We start from the raw sequence: 17,883 nt of genomic DNA on the forward strand, positions 1-17,883 counted from the left end.
AATCAAAGCAACAACAAATTGGAAATGTATTGAGTACGCTCCGCCCGTGCGTAGCAGTGGGCGTGGCACTGCCAGTAACACCAACACCAATGTCTAAATCAAAATCCAGCAGAAGCCAGAAGCAAAAAGCAAATCCCATTTTATCCGCAAACATAAATTGAAGGCGCATTGGAGTTGCACCGCCATGTCTCATGCGACATCCACCGAGAAGAGCCAGTCGAGATTTTTCCATCTCCATCTCCTGGGCATCCTTGCTGGCTTTTCCTTGGCTTTCCACACAGCTCCTTCACGTTTTTTTCCCCCATTCGCCTTTCTTTGTTTGCTGCGTAGCTGTAATACAAATCATCTCAGTCCGTCTGTCTGTCTCCCAAGCTATCTGTTTTGTACGTATTCCAGTGTCCCAGGCGCATTGAATCGTTGAGTTTTGACTCGTAAAGTTTGAGGCAAGTCCTGCGGGAGGACGAGAAGTGGAGGAGGACGAAGCTGGGGGCCCTACGCTCGGTTTAAGTGCGAATGAAAGCAGTTAGTTGCAGCCATAACTCAATAAGCACAAATGCAAATTGCGCCGGCAGGGAGGATTCTTGGTTAGCAGTGGGCCGAGGATAATGCCGAAAGGATAACGACGGGCACGGGCCTTCCTGCCTGCCTGCCAAGTGGTCCAAAACTTGGCCTTGCCCCGGGGCCCATGGCATTGCCAACATGCCGCAGTTGGCCTAAATTCTGGTGCCCATCCAGGGGTATCTGCTGGATACGCAGTGGCATGTACGCATCCTTGTATCCGTTTTCGGTAAATTTCAAATTGAAACTGATTTTGCTCCTTTGGCTTTTGTTTGTGCGGGGGGGAGTGGAAAGGGTGAATGTATCTGGGCAAAAGGGGGCGTGTGTGTGGCCTATTTTTAGACAAAGCAAATGTCAAGGCGCAGGCGACAAAGAAAACTGGAGCGTTGTGTAGGCAGATTTGTAAGGACTTAGGTCTGAACAGAAATAAGCCAGAATTTATGACTAAAAGTACTCAAAAATGGAAGCAGAAACGTGTGGAGAATTCAATGAAAAATACAAAAATTCAGATTTAATTGGCATAAAGGAATCGAATTTATATCATTTGGTTTGTAGACATATTTTAAGGAGCTTACTTATAAAACCAAAAAAGGGTTTGTTATTTCCACTTCTTTAAAATACTTTTGATTTTCTGATTACATATATTTTATCAATTTTTAAGCGCGATAAACTCAGCTTATAGCATCAAGTAATTGCCTGCATTTTGCACAAGCTTAGTGTTTCAATGCCAAAATAGTTGAATACTTTTCCATTTTGTATATTGACCGAACTTTGAGTGCTTTAAATCCCATTTTGTTGGCCATTTGCAGTTTTTATACGACTGGATTGTAAAAAGCAAGTAAAATTAAAAAAGATTTTTATATTTTTGGAAAAATAACCTCTTGATAACTTTTGAATGGACATTCACAATTTTTGATCTGGATAAACTCGGTTGATAGCATCAGCTGATTAGCAGAGTTTTCAATAAAATAAGTAGCTTACTCCCGAATTTTATTCAGCCCACTTCAGACGAGCTTAGTGCTCAAGCAGATTTCGGCTAGAATAATGCTGAGAATTTGATTTCTCGTCGGGTGGATGGGCGTAACCCCTTTTCTGACCCCTTCCCAAAGCCCCGGGGCTTCCTGTGAGCTGCAAATGCTCGTCTTGTTGATAAGGGACTGGGGATTGGGGCTCGGGGCCCTTTTCCTTTGCACTGGCTAACGACTCGCAAAACTGTTGATGGCTGTAATTTGTGTGCCCCTGTGCTAATGCATCTATGTACGTATCTGGGAATCTGGATCTGGCCATATGTCCGGCTGGACCGGAATGGGTGTAAGTTTGCACGAAACTCAGTTAATTAACAGGATCACACTTGATACCCCGCAGGTCTGCTGCGCCTCCAGCAAATATACCAGGGCCTGCGCCCCGGCAACGAGTCCTTCCAAGTGGAGCTGGTCAAGCGCATCTCCAATGTCAGCATGGCCATCGAGTTCCTGCACACGCTGGAGCAGATCGGCCGGTTCGAGAACAAGCACATCGTTCTGGACTGCCCCACGGAAATGGCCAAGCAAATACTAATCCAGCATGTCCGCGATTTGCGACTGGGCCGACGCACCTACCACTATTTGCTGAGTGGTTTGGTAAGTGTTACTGCCCCACAAACCCAAAAACCAAAACCCCAAATACCCAAACCAGTCCCGGGCGAGAAACGTAGCCAAAAACCCAAAAAATAACGATTAAACCAAGGCACAGTGGAGTTTTGGTTATTTAATCACATTAAAATTTAAAAATACCAAATGTTTTACATTTTGTTTTAAATTAATTTCTTACCAATATTTTTTCAAATATTAACTTCATATTATTATTAGGCTAATAATAATATTAGCCTCACAGATTTTTTTCGAACATTTCTTAAAAAAAATTTTTTTGTATAAAAAAACTAGACATAAAACAAAAAAAATAAGACCCTTATAAAGTGTTGAATGTAATTTATACCCATTTAAAAACACAAATGTATAGCCAATTTCGCCCACTGTACCCCTAAGAACCCAATTTCGGTTCCATTGTCTTGTCAGTAGTGTTTCAAATATGTTCGTTATATTTATAATCACTTCCAAAAATTAAGAAAAAAATTTTAGTGTTATCTGATATAAACCTTAAAAATAAAAATTACCCTTTTAAAATTAACAACGTTAAAAGTCTTGAATCGAAATGAATTTTATTTAAATTGGCATTTTACACAATACTGTAACCAATTTGTCCCACTGTACCTCTACGAACCCAATTTCGATTCAATACAAGACAATGGTATTGCAGGTCATGGACGATCGCTGGGAGAGCGAGATAATCGAATTTGGTGCCATTAACATCACGGGCTTTCGCATCGTGGACACGAACCGGCGGCTGGTGCGGGAGTTCTACGACAGCTGGAAGCGCTTGGACCCCCAGATGAGTGTGGGCGCTGGCCGTGAATCGATTTCGGTGAGTAGCCCCTACTATACGGCCAAACGAGGCCAGCTCACTAGTTTGTCAGTTAAATATTTGCGGGGATTTAATGTTTGTCCGGGGAAGAACACTATGCTGCAGCAACTGTAGCATAGTTTGCGGCGCTTTGTCGCTGCTCAGCGCTCTGTTTGTACTTGTGTTTGTGCCTCTGTTTGTGTTGCGTGTCGTCAAATACCCGTCCTCTTATTCACTCTAGTATTTTAGTATTCTAGTATTCGCATTCCGGCGACAGATTCCAGATTTCACTTTTAGCGAGCGGGCAGGAGACAGATAGCTATCGCACAACTTGCAGTCAAAGGCACATGTGTCCTTGTCGCTGCTGCTCCGTTGTCCTTGTCAATGCTACCGGGACCTAGACAGATACACTCAGGAGAAAAGGCATTTAAAAGATTACTAAGATTTAAAAAAACAGCTCGTCCTAACAAAATTATATACAATTTCGATAAAATATATATATATATTTAAAAAAGTTTTCCCGAAACTTAAGAATAACTCACTAAGTTTGTAAGTCAAAGCAAAGATCATATGATAATCCTTTAAAGATTTATATTAAGAAAATACGGACATGGAAAATATAAATTAAAATCGAATTGGAATTAAAATATTTTCTTGAAGTTAGATTCTTTTTTATAGAAAATTTTAGAAACTTAAAAATCAATTTATTTTATCGTGTTCTTTTTTGGTATTTCAACATTCCAGCACTAACTAGATGCGTATCAAAAAATAATACTTTTAGAAAGTGAATATTTCAAACCTAATATGATATCATCTTATATTAACTTTCTTTTTTTACCTAAATAATAATATTTTTTTAAGTGTAAAAGAGATAGCCTTGCGACAGCAGCAAGTTGGTTTAGTTTGCGCTTGCTGGCTGTTTATATTTGTATTTCCTTGGCATTATCCTTGTTGACAAAGATTTCACTTTGTGGCGCTTAAACGTTAGTTGAATTCAGCTGGAGGACAGTTCTCTCCGGTCCAGTTTGGTTCGGTTCGCTTTAGTCCGGTCCGGTCTGGTCCGGTGTCCTTCGTTTTAGGTCCGTTCCGGTCCGGCTTCTGGACCGCTGCTCTCTTTGGCAGCATTTGTTTGTTTATTTGACTTGCGTGTGTGTTCTGGGGGGAAATTCACATTAAAGTCTTTGTGCGGCATTCTGTTTGCCCAACTGCCAGTAGGCCAGTTTAAGGACTCGTCCAGCCAGCAGTTAAATATTAAATCAAAGTTTGGCCCGCTCTTTTGTGTGGGTTAATGTGCGACACGTTTCGTGGATCAACTCCCGCCGGGCCTTGGGCTAGCTTAGCCCAACCCCTCGTCGCCCATCACCTGCTCACCTGGTGGGCTAAATATGGCGGAAGATACCTCTGCCCCGGAGGACAATGGCTGGCAAAATTGTGAATAACAGCGTGTAGTGCACTCATTAAATGCCGGCACATAAAACCACCTCACCTCAGAGCCGAATCCACGGGGGGCCTTATTGACTAACATCCACCATCCGCTAGGGTTTATCCCAAATCAATGCTTTTGGGGTGGGTTTGACCCTCGTTTAAAAGATAAAATCAAATTTTCTCTCATAGAGATATCGTAGGTCCAAATCGGCATCCAATTATTTAAGTTATGAAATCTAGAAGCTCAGTTTTGGGTCTCCATTTTGAAAGCCTTTCGAAATACGGAAAAATGGAACATGAAAATGGGTTAAAAATTGGAACCTCGTTTTAAAGTAATATTTAAATGTAGAACAATAGAGAATTCAATCACAAATTCAAAGAGCTATCAACCTTTTAATTTGAAATCCTTTTACCCAAGTTATGCAAGTTAGAAGTCCAGTTTTGTGGTCCCATTCTGAAAGCCATTGGAAATACGGAAAAATCGAACATGAAAATGGGTTAAAAATTGGACCCTCGATAAAAAGAAATATTTTGATGTAGAATATAAGAGAATTCATCCACAAATTCATAGAGGTATCCCACGTCAAAATTGGACTTCAATAACTCAAGTTATGGCATTTAGAAGTGCAGATTTTGGGTCCCATTCTGGAAACCATTGGAAATACGGGAAAATCGAACATGAAAATGGGTTAAAATTTGGACCCTCGTTTTAAAGTTATATTTTAATGTAGAACATTTGAGATTTCAACCACAAACTCATAGAGGTATCCCACGTCTAAACCGGTATCCCACCGTCTAAACAATAACTGAAGTAATGGAATCTATAAATGCATTTTTGGGGGTTCCTTTCTGAAAGCCATTAAAATACTGAAATATCCATATCTTGGGAAATATTCTTTTAGAAATCGTAGGTCAACATTATGGTTAAATTTCTTATATTGTTCTCGATACCGTTTTCAATTATTCTTTTAACTTATAACTTGTATCTTATAAATTACATATATTTACCTACGATCTCAATGGTTTTCAATCCTAACTCTTTATTTCCAAATTCAGGCTCAGGCGGCACTCATGTACGACGCAGTTTTTGTCCTGGTGGAGGCGTTCAACAAAATCCTGCGCAAGAAGCCGGACCAGTTCCGGAACAACGTGCAGCGGCGGAGCCAGACGCTGATGGTGGCCCAGGCGGCGGCCTCGACGTCCAGCGATGGCTACAACTACAATGCCAGCGGAGGGGGTGGTAGTGGCTTCGGAAATGGTGGGGCGGGCGGTGGATTCGCCGGCAGCGATTCCGGCGGATCCGGTGGCATGGCCTCCCGAGCACTGGACTGCAATACGGCCAAGGGCTGGGTGAATGCCTGGGAGCACGGCGATAAAATATCGCGTTATTTGAGAAAGGTGAGTTTAGGATCCATTCATGTTCGCGACGATGAGATGATGTGGACACAATGTACCGACATCATCGACATCGATACACCTGCCATGCCGGCCGTGCAAACTGACAAAGCAATTAAGCACACACTCCTGTTCCTGTTTTACGGCTCACTCGGCACTCTGTATCCTGTATCCCTTACCCTATATATATCAATCTGTTGGTATCTTTGCCTCCGCAGGTGGAAATCGAGGGCCTAACCGGGGACATCAAATTCAACGATGACGGCAGACGCGTCAATTACACGCTGCACGTCGTCGAGATGACAGTAAACAGCGCCATGGTATGTGTTTTGTTGTCTAGTGTTGTTTAGTGTTCTGCGGGGCTGTGTCTAATGGTCCGCGCGGCGTTAAGCCATTCTGGTAAAAGCTAAAGCCCTGTCGCTGTTTGCCGTGTTCAGCTTCTGGGCACTGCTTTTCACTTCAAAATTGGAAATAGAGAGCGATATTTCGCCAGGCTTTTTATACTCTTACGGAGTTTACCTCCTTTTTAAAACTAAATAAATCTCTGCATTTAAGTTCATTTATATCACAATATATTTGATATTTAGAAGTGAATTTAACTACAGTCAATACTTTAAATATTCATATACCATTATCCTACAGAGTTAATAAAAGTTCCAAATTTAAAACTGTATTTAGATGCAATTTAATTAAATTTTTGGGAACTTTTCCCCAATAAACAATGCCTAAGCCAAACGCAACTAAATTGACCAGCCTCGGATTGCCGAAATAGAAAATAATTCAAATATCGATTCGATTTGTTCCCTCGTGGGGAGCAAGGTGTCGATTTCTGAATTATTTATGGCCTGTGCCCACCTCAGTAATTTATAATCTTTCGGGACTGCTTCTTTTCTGACAACCCAGGTCAAGGTGGCCGAGTGGAATGACGATGCCGGGCTGCAGCCCTTAAATGCCAAGTACGTCCGACTGCGTCCGCATGTGGAGTTCGAGAAGAACCGGACCTACATAGTAACCACCGTCCGGGAGGAGCCCTACATCATGGAGAAGCAGGCTGCCTTTGGGGAGAAGTTGCACGGCAACGAGCGCTACGAGGGATACTGCAAGGACCTGGCCGATCTGCTGGCCAAGGAACTGGGCATTAACTGTAAGTGAATGGGAATGCGCGATGCCCTGCTTAATCGGGCGTGTGAGTTCCCCGCTCACGATATCCGGTTCGGTGCACTGAAATAAAATTCTAGGTACATTTTCTTCGCGATAAATACTATTTCCATTAACAACGAAAAGCATACAAAGTTTCATTACATAAGTACTAAATTGTGCTTGCTTAATGGTTTTAATTAATAGAGAATTTATTAAGAATAGGGTTATGGGAATAGGGAATAGTCATGTAAAGTCAATTAGTGAAAAACCTACAATCATTCGTGAGGGAAATTTTTTTAAAAATATTTTTTAATAAGTTATATTCAATGACTTCGAGTTTTCTTAGTTTAAAGGATTTTTTCAAACCAATAAAAATAATTTTTTATAATTTTATTTTCTAATAGTCAAAATTAATCTAATGATTCTACTAATCAAGTGAATAATATTTATATAAATATGTAGATTAAACGAAATACTTTATATGTTTTTAATGTCATTATACCCTATTCTTTTTTTCCTGTGTTTCAATTGCAGATGAGCTGCGCCTGGTCAAGGATGGCCATTACGGCTCGGAGAAATCCAGCGCCCACGGTGGCTGGGATGGAATGGTGGGGGAGCTGGTGCGCAAGGTGAGTGCCTCACTTCGGAGTAACCCTTATCCATTAACCCCTCAACTCACCCTCTGGCAAACGAACTCCTTGGCTTGCAGGAAGCGGATATTGCGATTGCCGCCATGACGATTACCGCCGAACGCGAACGTGTCATCGACTTCAGCAAGCCGTTCATGTCGCTGGGCATCTCTATCATGATTAAGAAGCCAGTGAAGCAGACGCCCGGCGTGTTCAGCTTCATGAATCCTTTATCGCAGGAAATTTGGGTGCGTATATGCAGGGAGTTTCCCGGAGTTTCCCAATCCCCGAACCCCATTTCCCCATCCTTATCCCCTTTCCTTTTCCTTTGGCTGCATGCACTTTGCTTCATTGGCGCTCAGCGAAGCGATGCAACTCGAGATGCCGGGATATGCTAGGGATCTTCCAGGCTAAGAGCCAGAGATTGTCCAGGACCTGTGTCCTCAAAGCCGTAAGCATTTTAATCAGCGACTTAGCTGCGACTATTGATATTGCCAGCTGGCAATTTTTAATTATACATCCCGAACTCCGAAAAAAAACCGTCTAAGACTCTCATTCAACTAAATACACAACGCAATGTGTTTATTTTCACTCTGGTAACGAGTCAAAATGTTGCAAAAATTGCGCTGCATACAAATGAGTAAAGTTTTTAAACAATTTCTTCATTTCTGTTTCGCCGCCGCCACCATTGCCTGGTAATTTTTACGCTTACCAATTTTGTTCCCCTATTTTCTTTATGTTCTATGGAGGATCTTTTTTTTTTTTTTTTTGCAAAGGCTGCTGGTCGGGCAAAAGTTTGCGGCAAAGTTTCGACTTGTATATTTATTTCTTCTGGTTTCGGCTTCAACTTGGCACCACGTAAGCTCCCAAAGTTTAATAGAGTAAACGACAAAGTTTTTTGTGCTTTTGCCACTGTTTGCCTTTTTTAACATTACTCGCATAAACAGCAGTGCACAGCACAGCAGGGCAACATGGAGTTTTCCCCGAAATTACGTGGCCGTCAAGTTTTAAATTTAACGCTAGTCTCTGGTCCGAAGTTTGCCGCTCGAGGCTTGTTTAAATAATGGCGAGCCATCAAATTTGTATGAGCGTTTAGTTGATGTTTATGTTGCACCAGGGCGCCCCCATCCTCAACTACTCAAACAGAAAAAATGGTGGGGGCGTTAACTGGGTAGATAATTAAATAAATTGGATGGGCATGCGTGGATAAGAATACCCCAACCTCTGCTATTAATGCGCTGTAAATGCGCAAAATTATGACGACAGAGGCAGTTAAATTTACGTACAATAAAAGATTCATGAAAAAGAAAAGGGGCACAGCCCAAATCAGAATCTCGAAAGTCAAAGAGTGTTGACAGCGCGACAAACGCAAAATTAAATGCTAATAAAAGCGGGAGAAAAGCGCGCCAAAGTGAAAGCTAATGCGTAATTTGACATGAGCTAAAAAAAAATTACAAATGCAAATTAGTTTCCAGGGGTTGGGTTCATATATATAGCTATATCTGGGCTCTAAGGATGCTGAAGAAAGTGTAAGGGGCAAAAGGAAAGGCGAAAGAGCCAAGGCGCAAAGTTAACAAGCTAATAAAAAAGTCTTTTACAAAAAATTTATCATAAATTAAATGAAGCATTTTAGCTGCGCACACACACACACGCACTTGCTATCTGAAAAGCAACAACAAAAGCGGCACAATCCTACTTAGGCGAGTGTGCGAGTGTGTGGCAAAGCCATTCAGGCATATGAAAGCGGCGGCGACAAACGACAAGGACACACCTTTCCTTCCGCACAAAGGCGCTTTCCATGGCAGCCATTCAGGTGCCGACAGCTCCGACACACACCTACAAACAGTGAAAGGCTCTACACTGTTAGAAAAAATGAACACTAAATATTGAGAGGCCAAAATGGTAGAATCCTTTGCCAAAATGAAAGTCCTTTGCAGCTTCCTTTCAACTTTAGTAAGATCTTCATCTTTATATTTTATATGAATATTAAACAATCCTGCAATTTCTTCAATTTATAATAAATTTTAATTTGATCTATGTAATCTTTTTTTTTTATAATATTTTATTTATAATTGTTAACAATATTAAGATTTTCATAGGAACTTAAAGTACAAAGTGACATGGTCAATGACTATACAAATAGGACAATGAGTTTTTTTTTTAAATTTTTATTGCTGAGTTTTTTTAAGGCTCTTGTAGTATTTTTTGGAATATTGTTTTTATAACCATGTTTTCTATTTAAGGATTAAGTATTCAGTAAATGTTGAATAAAACTCCGAACTGATCTCAACCAAAATTTTAAAACTTTTTTTTTTTTAATCTTTAAAAAACTAAAAAGATGTATTTCAAATAATGTAACATAAAACCTTATACCATCTTTCCCAAACTCTGTTACAACAGGAGTCTTCTTTTCCAACAGGAATAAATAATTATAAAGTATAGTAAATACTCATAAAATTTTTTGTCAAAGTAAAATATCCTCTAAAAATATCCTCTAAAAACCAAACAAGATTTTCCTCTCTGTAGGCGCTGCAGCACCGACAGTAGCAACTGTTGCCAGACAGCCCACAGCAGAGTTGCTGCTCCTGTCGATGTCCTTGGCTGCCATTGTCTGGCTCCTTCGAACCCGCGCTTCCCGCCCCATCGCTCCATTAGGTTAATGTTTCGTTATTTTCTAGAAAGCCCCGGCCGCTTCCGCTTCAATTAGTTAAGAAAATTTAATGAAAAAAAGCAGCAGCAGCCGGTAATTTCGCAGAGGCTGCTTGCACAGGTGCCAGCCTTCCATGTTCCGTGTCACGAGCGTCTCATGTTTACTTACTCACCACTCCCATCACCCCCACCAAACCAACTTTCTACTTTCTTTTCTTTTTCCTTTCACCTGCCAACAGGTGAGCGTCATCTTCAGCTACATCGGCGTGAGCATCGTGCTGTTCTTTGTGTCGCGCTTCTCGCCGCATGAATGGCGCCTCGTGCAACAGCCGCAGCAATCACAGTCGCCAGGTAAGTGCCACCTGTACCTGAACCCACACACCTGTGCTCGCCAGAGCTTGGTTATTTGAATATTGAATTAATAGGCCCGCTTTTGAAAAGTTCACGCTGGAACGGGAACAATAATGTCTAAATGGTTGAGATCTTTCAAGTGAATACCCTTTGAAGTTAGCATTACCTTAAGTCTTGTTCTTATTGTCTTATTCTATAAAATCATAAATGTATTAGGGCTTCATTTAATTTAATTCAATTATTATGCGTCACATTAGTATTGAAAGCTTCATAATTTTGAGGCAATTATTAAGCTTAAGAAAATAATCCACAGGTATTTTGTGTCTGTATAAATCTATTTTGAATACAACATATTTTGTAAGAAAATTGTAATACGGTGTGCATTTTTAATATATACTAATATTATTAAAGATATTTGCAGAAAAAGAAGCCTCATAATTTTTTTAAGCACATATCCTAGCCAAAACAAACTAGGTTATTATATTCCATTCACATGAATTCAGATAGTTTTCCCAGCAACGGTTATCTATTTCCTGTTCTGGGATGGGAAAGGTATTATATATAAGCTAGATATTGATATAAAAACTACTTTCTTTATTGAAAAAAATTTTTTTTATGCACTACTGTTTTTTTGAGTGCAGCCTAACGAGTTATCTGCGTTAGCCAAAAAATGGGATGCCAGGCGGAAGAGCCAAAATCTCGTAATTGTATGCATCTGCTACAACTTTTGACTTGTTTTGCATTCGATTTCATTTGATTTCATGGAAATTCAATTATTTCGATTCAATTTGCCACTGGCTCTGCTGTTTTTGTAGGAATTCTGTTGACAATCGGAGCGAGATACACATATGAACTGGCAGTTAGTTAGACCGAGAGAGAATGACGCTGAACAGAAACCGTCGATGTGGATGTGGAGTGGCTGTTCATAACAATCTATTGACATCCTGCAAAACATCCTTAATGTAATTTTAGCGGAAAGTAAACAACATTTCGTATGCAGGCAGCGTTTACAGACAGTGTAAAAACGGAGATAGATAAACAGAGAGACCTAGTCGTACGATGCAGGGCGAGTGCAAAATAAAACCTGGCACCGAGTGCAGGAGCATAAAAGGACACGCCTTTGCCATGGCATGGTCCTCCGGAATCAGCATCCACATCAGCATCACAAGCAGGAATTTGCCGGAGGAAGGGCTGCCGGAGCGGCAATGTCATCACATCTCCGCCTGGCAGTCAATGGCTTTGCAATTGAAGCAAATGGGGAACAGAGACTTGGCTATGGGTTTGATTGCATATCAATTAGAGCAGGCGCAAAAAGCCAAGCCAAACGAAATGATTGAAACTTGGACAGTCGACATGGGCACGTACTGGCGACTCACTCTCCATTCGATTCCCATTCACACTGAGAAAATGGAAGTAGGATTTGAAATGAGAAGTTATAACTTTGGAAGGTTTTTAAAGGGAAAATACAATTTATACTTAGTTATGGACCTTATCTGCAAGTCTTTATTACTGTAGACCAGGTTAACAAAATTCTACACCATAAAACATGGCTTTAAGTCCTTATTATAAAAAGAATAATATATATGGACAAAGTTTCTGTAATATATATGGAATATGGACTAAAATAAATTTTATAAATATTTAAATATTCATATAGCTCACTTGACATTGAAATGGTCACCTTTTTTTTTGGAGAACACTTTAGCTTGATTCTAGAAAAGTACAAGTTTTAGTGAATTAGAGAAATGCTCGTAGCAAATTATTCTTTTTAAGATTATGCTTTTGAAAAGTAATATTATTATCATGAACAGCTAATTTAATTGAAGACTAAACTTAGGTTATATTGGTAATACCAAATACTTTTTAGCTAATGCTTGTGATAGGTATTATAGAATAAGATACTTTTTCTTACTGTGCACTAGCAGACTGCGTTTGCCGTCTGCGGTTTCGTTTTGCGGCCAACTCACAGGGCTCTGTCCCCGCCCCCATTTCCGCCTGCTTGCTCTTTCAGATCCGCATGCACATCACGAACAGCTTGCCAATCAGCAGCCGCCCGGCATCATCGGAGGTGCCCCCCTGCCCGCTCCGCCCGGACCACCCACTCCGGGCGCCCAGACGGCAGCCGGGGCAGCTGCCCTGCAGGCCGCCCTTGCCGCCGGAAGTCCCGGATCCGGAGGCTCAGCCTCCACGGCGGTGAACGAGTTCAGCGTGTGGAACTCCTTCTGGTTCTCACTGGCCGCCTTCATGCAGCAGGGATGCGATCTGTCGCCGAGGTCCGTGTCCGGACGGATTGCAGCCGCCTCATGGTTCTTCTTCACCCTGATACTCATCTCCTCGTACACGGCCAACCTGGCCGCCTTCCTCACCGTGGAGCGCATGGTCACGCCGATCAATTCGCCGGAGGACCTGGCCACGCAGACGGAGGTGCAGTACGGCACTCTGCTGCACGGCTCCACCTGGGACTTCTTCCGGGTGAGTAGCAAATTGGACAGGCACCTGTGCACTGAGGGAAATTAATTGGGCTTTGGTAGAAATGATTGAGGGACACGTGTTTCTAGAAATGTATCTACTTCTTAAGAAAAATATTTTTTAAATAAAGTAGGTTTACTAAATAAACACAAAAGACCTCAAATAAGAATTCCTAAAATTCAGGATAAATCATTGATTAACGGGGCTTAGTAAATATAAATATTCATTTTAAAATATTATTCAAAAATGAGTATTTTAAAATCTCAGGATTAATTAATTTAGTAAGTTCATTGAGTTTCTGTATCTTAAAATCTTTCAGAAACATTCAAATCCATTAAAGTCAATCTACTCTCAATTTTTTCGCAAAACGTTAGGCTTTCTTTTCTTTTTATTGCCCCAGAATTTTCTTTCTCTGCCTACCTTGCATGTACCTTCCTGTACGACAGAATCCTCAGGGTATGGCGACTGCCGATTGCCTAGCAGCCAAATTAATTTCGGGTGCTCATGTCACACTCATTTGACAACCGCACAATGGGCGAATCAAAGACAATAAAAGCCAACAGTCAAGAGCTGGAAAACCATTAGAATTTGCTAGCTGAGCCTTTTGAGACGTCAAAATTGAGAGGGTCCCAGCCGGGCCAAGGATTAATTTGTGTTAGACGATGAATAAAAAGCAATTTGCCGCCCCTCCAACCGCCCTTCATTCCATCAGGATTCAGCAATCCACATTCCATTTCTCCGGCCGTCAATCGGGCCAAAAATGCAAAAGAAATGGGACGCAATTCTATTTTTTATGGCTACATTTATTTGAGATGCTTTTAAGCACACTTACGCTCTGCTGCCCCACCATGTGAGCAGATATATTCCTACATACATATATATATATATATATCTTTGGGTACATATACTTATATATATCACTCGACAGTCGTTGGTAGGCGACTAGGAGCTCAAACTCGAACTCGACATCATGCTGATGGATGTCTGGGTGGAATCGGGGGTCCCTATCCTCCTGGAATCGAGTGCCCCTGTCCCCGGATGCCTCGGCGTATACGGCTTATCCGCGTAGTCCTTACTTAATATTTTCGTTCGCCTTTTGTGCCCGCAGCGCTCCCAAATCGGACTCCACAACAAGATGTGGGAGTACATGAACTCGCGGAAGCACAACTTCGTGCTCACCTACGACGAGGGCATCGAACGCGTGCGCAACTCCAAGGGCAAGTACGCCCTGCTGGTGGAGTCCCCCAAGAACGAGTATGTGAACGCCCGCGAGCCCTGCGACACAATGAAAGTGGGCCGCAATCTGGATACAAAGGGATTTGGCATCGCCACGCCGCTCGGTTCGGCGCTCAAGTGAGTACACTGCGGGGAAATGGGGCATCCTAAGTAGGGAATTTGGATTGGTGCCTTAGAGCACTTCCCGCAAAAGTCTGAAAACTTAAGAACAGAAATTTTAAATTTTTTCTTTGCATAGGTTAATATTTTCTAAGCAACCCTTTCTTGAAATTATAATCTTTTTAGATCATTAGAGTTCGGTAAAAACAAACTTACCCACACTTTTTATTTTCTTTATAATAATAATGCTATCAGGTAGTCAAAATAAAACATATTATTTATTAATGGAACACTTTAAAAAGCTTTTAAAGAATTTACCTAAGTTTACCTAAGTTTTTTCATTTATACATTTTAAAAGCCCAATACAGATACAGCTTACAAAAAAACAATATTATCCCAACATTGTAATTTACTTATAGTAATAATACAATCGGGTAATACAAATTAAACATTTTCTGTATTGGGTCACTTAAAACAACTTTTCAAAAATATTCTTTTGGAATAATATATTACTCAATTTTTAAAAACATTTTTGAGATGTTGGTGATTTTTTGTAATATTACAATTTTAAATAACACATATTTCTTAAGCTTTGGATTGGATCTCAAAAAAATCCATTAAGCCCTAATACATCACACAAAAATAACAAGCTGATGTTATTTTGAGGATTTTAGATTTCCATTCCTTTTTATAAAAGAGGGTACTAGACATTATCCCAAAAGTCTCTCCGATTAACCATATTATAGGTACCATATGTTTTGAGTGTAGGCCCGGAATCTGGGCGCCATTGGGGAGTCAGAAATGGATGCTCTTTAGGTTGAGGAGCTGGGGAGTTGCCAACAAGAGATGAAAGCTAACCCACATACTTAACAAAGGCGCCTTCACTTCCCCTCCTCCTCCGCCAACAGGGACCCCATCAATCTGGCCGTGCTGACGCTGAAGGAGAACGGCGAGCTGATCAAGTTGCGCAACAAATGGTGGTACGAGAAGGCGGAGTGCAACCCCCACAAGGACGGGGAGGCCTCGCACAGCGAGCTGTCGCTGAGCAATGTGGCCGGGATATTCTACATACTGATTGGCGGCCTGCTTGTCAGCGTGTTCGTGGCCATCCTGGAGTACTGTTTCCGCAGCAAGGACTCCCGCTCCGCGTCCGGCGGTTCCGGCATGGGAATGGGCATGGGCATGGGCATGGGTATGGGCCTGGGCGGAGTGGGTGGCGGCAGCCTGGGCAAGGCCAATGGATCCATGATGCTGGGTACTTCGAGCGCCGTGCCCGGCGGGATGCCGACCTCACATCAAAGGAGCACGCTGACGGACACCATGCACGCCAAGGCTAAATTGACCATTCAAGCGAGTCGCGACTATGACAATGGACGCGTCGGGGTAAGTTGCACTTGGAGAAAATGCTATTAAATATTAGTTTCAAATATGCTTCAGAATGAACAAACCGTTGTGAAGTAACTTATTTATTTAAAAGTATATAACAAGCAAAGAAAGAATTTTACTACGCTTTAATATAGGTTATCCTTATTCATACCCTTAGAAAAAATATTACAAAATATCAAATTTTCAAAATTAAAAAGAACATGACAGAGTAATGAAACCCATTTAATTAAATATGTTTAGCAAGCTAGCACATATAAAATTACATTCTTTATATGTACATCCATACCAATTAAATTTAGGGAATTCAATTTAAATCAAGAATTATATCCGGCGTATGGGTTAAAATTTCAGGTTTGAATAAATTAATTTTAAATTAATACTTAGTAAAAATAAATTCCAATTTATACCTATTTTTTCTCGGTGTAGTTCACAATTTCCAATTACAGAGTGGAGGAACTGCCTTCTATTTATAACGCACTTGCGATGTGTATCCAGACATTGATTCTAATCCACGCACAGTATCTCAATTGCGCCTCGTTGCAGTACTATCCGCCCGCCCAGCTATCGGCCACGCCCCCCGACGCCGGGGACGCCCTCCACATGAACGCCCACGGGCAGGTCTGACATGAGCACGCGCAGGAGTCGCGCCTCTGACGCACTCCCTGCGCGCCCACGATCCGCCGGATAATGGCCAACAGCCGCCAGGAGACGGAGAAGATGATGGGCGGTGGCGGTGGTCACGGGGTCACCGTATCCGTGCCGGCCACCTGCTCGAGCAGCATGAACGGCAGCCACGAGGGCAGCTTGACCCTGTCGCCGGGCAGCGGGAGTGCCACCCTGATGCGCCACTCGCCGGACATCAACCAGCATCCGTATGGCAAGTAAGTGCTCGGATGGGTTAGCTATAAGGACACCTAGTCTTAAGTGCCAGTCGAAAGCCACGGGACATCCATAAACAGTCAAAAAAGGACGAGGTGCTCAATAAATGCTGCATACTTTGGGGACGGTTTGTAGAAGGTCTTAGATATATGGCCTTATTCCTTTTAAGATTTGCTTATAATAATTCTTAAATTTTATTTCCGTTTTTAAAAATGTCTTATTAGAAATGGTTGGTTCTTAGCTGTCCCTTAAGACTTAATTAAAGATAGAAAAAAATAATAAGTATATTGAAGTGTTTTCTAAACTGTATATGGTTATAAGAAAAAGATAAGGTAATGATTTATCTTTAAATATTTTTTTAAACAAGTTCCATCTTTTAAATTTTGAAAATTTAAAGTCCAATAACTCAAGAAGTATATTTTAAAATTGTATGCATTTTTCCTAGTTCCCTTCCCTTCAATTTAAATCCATTTAAAGCCCGAAAAATGTTTGTGACATTTTAAAAGTAAAAGTAGATTCAAAATTAAACAATGTGCAAAAGTGAAAGCAAGAGAATGCGTTGCAAAATGCATAGACCATTTTGGAAGCGATTGCGTGCCAAATTTATGGTTATTAATTTGCAATAAGTGCGCTGAAATTCAACAATAAATCTCGACACTGAGCGATGCAACAAAGTATGCAGCTTTATTTATGCGACCGCATTCAAATAATTGCGCTGCGCAATCAGTTGGCAAATTTTTTTTTGTTAGCCTGTCAGCAGTGCAATGCAAATGAGTGGTATAAATTATTGCATTACTGTTAACAGTCAGCTGAGCTGAGGATCGGATGGTATAATATGGGATGCTGGCAGGTGGGGCGGGAAAATACCGAGAGTTGGGTGGACAAACAAGCAAGTGACAACCTACATGAGGCGGCAAGGACAACAAGCAAAACACGAAATAACCATAAACACACAAATACAAAATAATACATACTCACATATATATAAACACTGCAATTCATTGCATTCAAATGACTGATTAATATTTTTAATAAACAACAAATGCGCCGCAACTCAATAGCTAAAAGGAAAATTGTGAAAACACGCACAAAACATGGGATAAGTGTTCATAGCGGGATATTCCACGTTCATTTTTTTTATTTGCTCCTCAATTATCATTGCGGGATTTGTTGTCGCATATTTGTTTATAATTAAATTACAGAAAATACTGGCTTAACAAAAAAAAAA

General features: G+C 41.1%; 1 protein-coding gene across 1 annotated transcript in view; it reads left to right on the top strand.

The window, feature by feature from the left end:
- Positions 1–16,428, top strand: part of LOC119554213 (glutamate receptor 1) — a 29,722-nt gene extending 13,294 nt beyond the window's left edge. Inside the window, exons 6-17 of the mRNA XM_037865018.1 lie at positions 1,924–2,177; positions 2,854–3,018; positions 5,479–5,820; positions 6,036–6,137; positions 6,721–6,961; positions 7,492–7,586; positions 7,667–7,834; positions 10,475–10,586; positions 12,598–13,058; positions 14,164–14,408; positions 15,299–15,773; positions 16,296–16,428. Coding sequence (XP_037720946.1) covers positions 1,924–2,177; positions 2,854–3,018; positions 5,479–5,820; positions 6,036–6,137; positions 6,721–6,961; positions 7,492–7,586; positions 7,667–7,834; positions 10,475–10,586; positions 12,598–13,058; positions 14,164–14,408; positions 15,299–15,773; positions 16,296–16,400 — 2,765 coding nt within the window. The 3' untranslated portion in view covers positions 16,401–16,428. The remainder of the gene's footprint in view (positions 1–1,923; positions 2,178–2,853; positions 3,019–5,478; positions 5,821–6,035; positions 6,138–6,720; positions 6,962–7,491; positions 7,587–7,666; positions 7,835–10,474; positions 10,587–12,597; positions 13,059–14,163; positions 14,409–15,298; positions 15,774–16,295) is intronic.
- Positions 16,429–17,883: the final 1,455 nt, after the last annotated feature.

Source organism: Drosophila subpulchrella, chromosome 3L, assembly GCF_014743375.2.
Source record: "Drosophila subpulchrella strain 33 F10 #4 breed RU33 chromosome 3L, RU_Dsub_v1.1 Primary Assembly, whole genome shotgun sequence".
Classification (NCBI taxonomy): domain Eukaryota; kingdom Metazoa; phylum Arthropoda; class Insecta; order Diptera; family Drosophilidae; genus Drosophila; species Drosophila subpulchrella.